General features: G+C 46.6%; 1 protein-coding gene across 1 annotated transcript in view; it reads left to right on the top strand.

Moving 5' to 3' along the window:
• ZFAT (zinc finger and AT-hook domain containing) overlaps positions 1 to 6954 on the top strand; it is a 173253-nt gene that overhangs the window by 29200 nt on the left and 137099 nt on the right. The window contains 1 exon segment of the mRNA XM_015427248.1: positions 1803 to 2078. Coding sequence (XP_015282734.1) covers positions 1803 to 2078 — 276 coding nt within the window.

The following is a 6954-nucleotide window of genomic DNA, read 5'->3' as shown; positions in this document are numbered from 1 at the left end:
TAGGAAACGTATATGACCCTGAGTAATGAGTTACAAAGTTACTTGAAAAATCCCTGTCAGAAAGGGAGCAGATCTTGTGTGAGACACAACAAAATTGTTAAAATTATTCACAATACTGGTTACATTGTTCTACACTTTTATTTATGAACTGTTTCAATAAATCTTCTTTTATTTAAGTCTGCCAGCTCTGAAAGGAATAATTTCTCAGGAAACACATAGACCCTCATGAGACCTAAAAACTCGACCTACCTATCCAGTGATAGCCAAAAGAAAGTATAAAGGTTTGGAAAGCCTAAAATTTCCTGGTGGTAGCCTAACGTACCCAGTTGAATAAAATAAAAAGTACACTTTAAAGTGAAACCAGGCCTCCCCAGATAAGGGGACGTCACAGCTAGTCTTTTAGATTCTGCTGTAATATATTAACATAAATGCCCTACTATATGGGGGCGGCATTGTAAACCGGTTCTTGTGTGCTAACAGTCCCATGCTGCCTTGTCTACACACAAGAGTGTCGTAGCTCTACATGCGAGCAACAGATGGAAGGTTTTCATGGAAGAAACTGGCGTTGGCTCACGGAGTTTAAAAACAATCAGTAGCCGAGTCTTTCCCAAACTTTGGCAACTAGCTAGGACTGAGAGAGAGAAAACAGTTTAAATTTTCTTTGGAGCGCAGCCAGCGCATAAAAAAAATAAAAATAAAGCTCTGCAGTCATTTGGCAAGCCGGTTGGCTGAACGTTATCTCGGTATTTGCTGGGTGAAAAAAAAATATCTCTGTGACTCATTTCAGATAATAGCTCTCATTTTGTGCAAAGATGAAACTGGGACTATTCATATTTTATAATGGAGAATTAACACTAGTGCTGTTAGAGAGAACCACGCCGCAAAGGTTGAATCGCTGAGCTGATGGTGATTATCCCAGCTAAATAGCCCGATGAATGCCACTTCCCCTTCATTTCGAAGAACGATATCGGCCTCCAATGTGCAAGTGAATCCAGGCTTTGTGTAATTATAACGTCTTTCTGCATCCCGTTAGGCTGTTGGGTTTTGATATTATTGCGGGCTTGCAAATAAATCTAAAAGAAAAAAAAATAGCCTTTTGTAAAGTTGTCCAGCTCGATCGTCTGGAGCAAAGCGTTCAGTGCGTAGACAGTCGGGCCGGTATAGGATCCGTGCAGTGATGTAAAGTGTTGGAGTAGGGTCTGGGACAGCCACATCTGCCTGTGCTTCTTGAGATAAAAAATGCACTAGACAGATAAAGAGCTCTATCGTGTTTGCAAAATAACCCTCTAGCCCATTTTCAGCACTGAGTTTGTGTCACTTGGTTGAATCCTGGAACGTTTCTACTTGCGTGGGTGCTCTCACGTAAGCAAGAGCCCAAGGAAATCGCTGTAGTTAGGCCCTTGCGCAGTTGCCGTGACTGTATCCCATTTTGCATTTCCGCTTGTGCCAGTTTGGTGTCGTGGCTAAGTGCGCGGACTCTAATCTGGGAGAACCGGGTTTGATCCCCCCACTCCCCCACTTGCGGCTGCTGGTGTGACCTTGGGTTATGCACAACTCAGTTCTCTCAGAGCTGTTCTCTCAAGGACAGTTCTCTCAGAGCTCTCTCAGAATATATGGCAGTCCATAGGGTAGCGTCAAGAGATGGGACAACCCTGCCCCATCATCTCTTTCTGTTAGTCTTCGGTGCACCGACATTCTTACGAGGCTAGATGCTCTTGGAATGAATTTGTCATGTTCCCATGTAAAGAGCCATGTACATATGATTTTAAACCTTGAGAGTATCTCTTGATGTTTTTTCACAGAGCTTCTTGTAGTGAAGAGGAGAAGAGGTAGACCCAAGGGCTCGACCAAGAAATTTTATGCTGAGGAAGAATCAGTAGAAAGCAGTAACTGTGTTCCGAGCGAGGATGTGCAGCCAGGACCTGAAGGAGGAGGAGGAGGAGGAGAACTGGAAGAGGTCTCACCGGGCAACTTGGAATGCAGAAAGTGCAGCCGGAAATTCTCTAATTCCCGGCAGCTAAGAAAACACATCTGCATCTTAGTTAAACCTGAAGACCTTGAAGATGAAGGTGATCCAGGTAAGCAATCTCTACCGGGTATATTTTGAAGGCACGGGGTGTGACAACGAAGAAGAGCATAAGTAGAGCATGGGTGTTCATGGGAATGCGGTGTGAGGATGAACTGCACATGTAGCTGGAGTTTTATCTACCGTTTCTGCCACAGCAATTCCCATTCAAAAAGACACATGCATGCTGCTGCTGAGTTTTAAGAGCTTGTGGCAGAATGGGCCTGCTGTGGCCTGCAGACCGTATTCCTCCCTGCCCTCTTAGGAGTTTTTCAACACCTGGAGCGTCTTTTCTTTCTCTCCAGTAGCCTGCCGCCAACTGACCTTTGTATGGAATTGCCCACTGGGAGGGTCAGGACTCCCAGCTTCCCTTCCAAGTTCTGAGGATTTGCCTCTGTGTCTCCTGCTGCCTAGCACCAGGTCACCATGGGGAGTTTACGGCTTTGCGTGCCCCTGGAGGAATAGCCACTTGCCAACTGACTGCCTTCCCCCGATGCTTCTTTTGAAATAGTGTGTTTGAGATGGTGGAGGTCTATGTGGTACAGAGAACCACTCCTAGCATCCAAAGTTATAAAGTATTTATTAAAAAGAAAATGTGTACAAGCATACTTTTAGCACAGCACCAAGTTAAGTAAGGGATACCAAAAAAAATTGTAAAATGTATATCCTCTGTCCCTTTCTCTATACATGCCCTATCAGATGTTAAAATAGGACAGGCCGATTTAGCTGAGGTAGTTACAAATCCCTACAAAGTTTCCTTTACCTTGAAACTTGCTCCAGCTCTTGAGGTGAGGTCTGTGTGTCTGCTCATGGATGCAGCACCCAAGGAAAAGAGAACTCCTTCCTGTTGCCAGGAGGTTTTATAGTATCTGTTTCTCCACCCTCTGCCCTGGTCACGTCAGTTCAAAGAGGCGTTTCCTAGAGAGCATCTCTGGCACCCCGCTAGTTCAAAGTCCTCCAAACCTCTATTTCCTGCCTGAAGTGGGGGAGAGACCACCCCCTTGTTTCTCCTGCTAAAGGTATTAGCATATGTATAAAGTTACACTAGAAAGCATTTGGACTGACTTCTTCCTTTCCAGCCTATTCTCTGACTGGGGGGTGGGGAGACTGTTAAAATGCAAAGAGGAGGTTTTGCTCCTTTCAAACCTAGAGGGAAAAAAATGAATTTCTTCAAAGAACTTGTCACTTCCTTTTCAAATAGGTATGGTGTGTTGTTCAGGAATTATTCGGACTAACCCTTTACATGGTGCTATCTGTATTGGAAAGGGAGCAGGGATGAGATTAAAGAATATGAAGACAACAGAAAAGGACTTAGATCCTTAGAGTCAGAGACAGATATAACAAATTTAAAGCACTTACTACGGGCATTCCAAAAGTAGAGACATGTATGAAGTGATTTCATTTTCAGCTAAGTGGCAGTGTAGGGGTGTGTGCTCGGTATATACCGAGTTGAATAAATAAAACTCATTGGTATTTTTCGGCTATTTAGTCTGCTGAATCAGATTCTCTAATCTGATTTGGCTACTAATCTAGCTGAGCTTGAATAAAAGTTTATATTATTCGGCTTTTAGTTGGGCTCAGTTTCACTTGCCAATGCGGCATGAGTTTACCCACCTTCTGGGTTCCTCACGCTGCTTTTAATTCCTCGCACATGGCTTGGCTTTGCAAAAGCCATTTAAAGGGAAAGTTCCCTTTAAATGGCTTCTGCAAAACCAAGTTGTGCAGTGACTTGCAGAGCTAAAGGGTCAGGAGCAAAAGGGATAGGTTAATCGGATTCTATCCATGTAAGCCTAACAGCATGGCAGGTTCAAATGTCTTGTGAGTTCAGAAGGCATTCAAAGTTTAAATGCCTTCTGAACTCCAATATATTGTCTGGGGATGGTCCCCATAGGGTATAATGAAACCAAATAAACTCAGGTTTCCTGAATATTTACCCAAATCCCAATATGATACATTGGGATTTGGGAATATATGGGAATACAGATATTTTTCAGAATCAGAAAAATACTTCTTATTTTTTGCACACATCCTACAACAGGGTTTATGCTTTACTTGGTTCTTACAAAATGATCCTAAGAAATGTACATTCGGAGAAATTGTATCTGAATCGGTTGTCTATGTCTGATTAATTTCCAGGCACAATCCAGTGCTGTGGATTCTAAATCAAGATGCCTGAGCTAGTAACAGGAACCTTTTTCTGTAACATCTTTTGCATTCTGATTTTTCCCCCTTTCCTTTTTTATTTAAGCAAAGGTATAATTTGTCCAGCAGTCTCGTTTATGGCATATGCTTGTGCCCTTTGTCATTTCTGAGTGTTCTCAGCAGCAGTAACATTTGCAATATTCTAGCATAATTGGGTTTAGTAAATGCCTTTTAAAAATTAGCAATAGACTGTCTGCATTACTGGAATTAGCTGTCCTTGACCCCTCTGCTCATTAAAACCATTAAACCAGAGCCGGAGACAGTTTCCTTCACGGAACGCTGGTAGAATTTTCCAGTTGAAATTGCTTTCTGTCTTTTGTCTAAGAAAGCCGCTTCTCTGCTTGCAGGTGAACAAGAAACGCGGTCTTCTGGGGGTAAAAAAAAATAAAAGCAAGCCAATCAGTCCCATGCAGAAAATTAACTGTTGGCATTGCTCAATGTGTATTTTTAATACTTGCATGAAACACAGTTTAATTCTTTGGGGCAGGTCTCCAAAGAGCATCATTCGGGGCTCCAAAGCAGTGATTTTCCCGCAAGGCGGCCACGCGATAAAGCCAAGAACGCCTCGCGCAGGTACCTTAATATAGTTACATACCGAAGGCCTTTTAAATTGCAGGGGATTTGCTGGGTCAACATCGAGCAGTTCAGCTGACGTCAAAGAATGAGAGATGAGACGTGCAGAGTGTGAGAACCGTTTGTGGAGGTGCTGCCTCCCACATACTCACTTGGCCCTCAGGTTACTGACTGGGGACCGTGAAGAATCCCCAATCCAAGGGATTCTCTGTACTGGCCATCAGAGGACGAAATTACAAAACCCCTGGGGTGTGCTTCCACACACTCACCAGTCCTGGTATCTGCCACCAGCCCCTGGGACTTCCCGTACAGTCAGAAACTAGGGGGTAAACCTCTAACCTCACTGGGATTCATCAAGGAAGTCAGCACTGCAAGGTAGGCCACTCGCAGAAGGCGTTTCCATAACAACTAATCTGGTGGGTGGAGTCTTAAGGTCTAAGGTACTGACATAGGACTGAGGTGGGGTGAGAAGAAGAGATTGGATTTATACCCCGCCCTTCACTTGGAGTCTCAGAGCGGCTTACAAACTCCTTTCCCCTCCCCTCCCCTCCCCTCCCCACAACAGACACCCTGTGAGGTGGGTGGGGCTGAGAGAACTCTGACACAAACTGCTCTTTCTCAAGGACAGCTGTGCCAGAGCTTGGACTCCAACCATCCTGGTCGCCCTCTTCTGGACACGCTCGAGCTTGTCAACATCCTTCCTAAAATGTGGTGCCCAAAACTGGACACAGGACTCCAGGTGAGGCCTGACCATAGCAGAATGGAGCGGAACTACCACCTTGCGTGAACTGGACACAATGCTTCTGTTAATACATCCTAAGATTGCATTAGCTTTCTTCACAGCCTCATCGCACTGCAGGCTCATGTTTAACTTGTGATCAACCAGAACACCCAGATCCCTTTCACATGAGCTGCTGTCAGTTAACATGTATTAACGTGTTAATTTCATGAGTCATGAGTCATGAAAGAAGAAAACGTCATATGGCATTGGGCTCGCAGCCTGGGTCAAGGCCTCCTGCTGCATCCCTTTGGGCCTGGTAAAGGGTGGGTGAGGGGCCCATGTCACAGGTCTGAACCAAGCCCATATGATGCTTAGGCTGTGCCTCACTCCACAGGCTTCGTGCTGTTGGAAAGTGCTGTCAGGTTGCAGCCAATTCATGGCAACCCTCTAGGATTTTCAAGGCAGGAGACAAACGGGTGGCTTGCCATTGCCTGCCTCTGCATAGCAACCCTGGACTTCCCTGGTGGCCTCCCATCCAAGTACTAACCAGGGCCGACCCTGCTTAGCTTACAAGATCAGGCTAGCCTGGGCCATCCAGGTCAGGGCAGAGATGAGCAGAGGTGGTTTGCCCTGGCCTGCCTCTGCGTAGCAACCCTGGACTTCCTTGGTGGCCTCCCATCCAAGTACTAACCAGGGCCGACCCTGCTTAGCATACAAGATCAGGCTAGCCTGGGCCATCCAGGTCAGGGCAGAGATGAGCAGAGGTGGTTTGCCCTGGCCTGCCTCTGCGTAGCAACCCTGGACTTCCTTGGTGGCCTCCCATCCAAGTACTAACCAGGGCCGACCCTGCTTAGCATACAAGATCAGGCTAAGATAAGGCTAGCCTGGGCCATCCAGGCCAGGGCAGAGACAAACAGAGGTGGTTTGCCGTTGCCTGCCTCTGCGTAGCAACCCTGGAGTTCCTTGGTGGTCTCCCATCCAAGTACTAGCCAGAACCAACCCTGCCTAGCTTCTGAGATCTGCCAAGATCAGGCTAGCCTGGGCCATCCAGGCCAGGGCAGAGATAAGCAGAGGTGGTTTGCCATTGCCTGCCTCTGCGTAGCAACCCTGGACTTCCCTGGTGGCCTCCCATCCAAGTACTAACCGGGGCCGACCCTGCTTAGCTTACAAGATCAGGCTAGCCTGGGCCATCCAGGCCAGGGCAGAGATAAGCAGAGGTGGTTTGCCATTGCCTGCCTCTGCGTAGCAACCCTGGACTTCCTTGGTGGCCTCCCATCCAAGTACTAACCGGGGCCGACCCTGCTTAGCTTACAAGATCAGGCTAGCCTGGGCCATCCAGGCCAGGGCAGAGATAAGCAGAGGTGGTTTGCCATGGCCTGCCTCTGCGTAGCAA

Source organism: Gekko japonicus, unplaced genomic scaffold, assembly GCF_001447785.1.
Source record: "Gekko japonicus isolate JY-2015 unplaced genomic scaffold, Gekko_japonicus_V1.1 scaffold1294, whole genome shotgun sequence".
Lineage (NCBI taxonomy): Eukaryota > Metazoa > Chordata > Lepidosauria > Squamata > Gekkonidae > Gekko > Gekko japonicus.
Note: the sequence above shows the minus strand (reverse complement) of the source record. Positions and strands in the feature narration are given on the sequence as shown.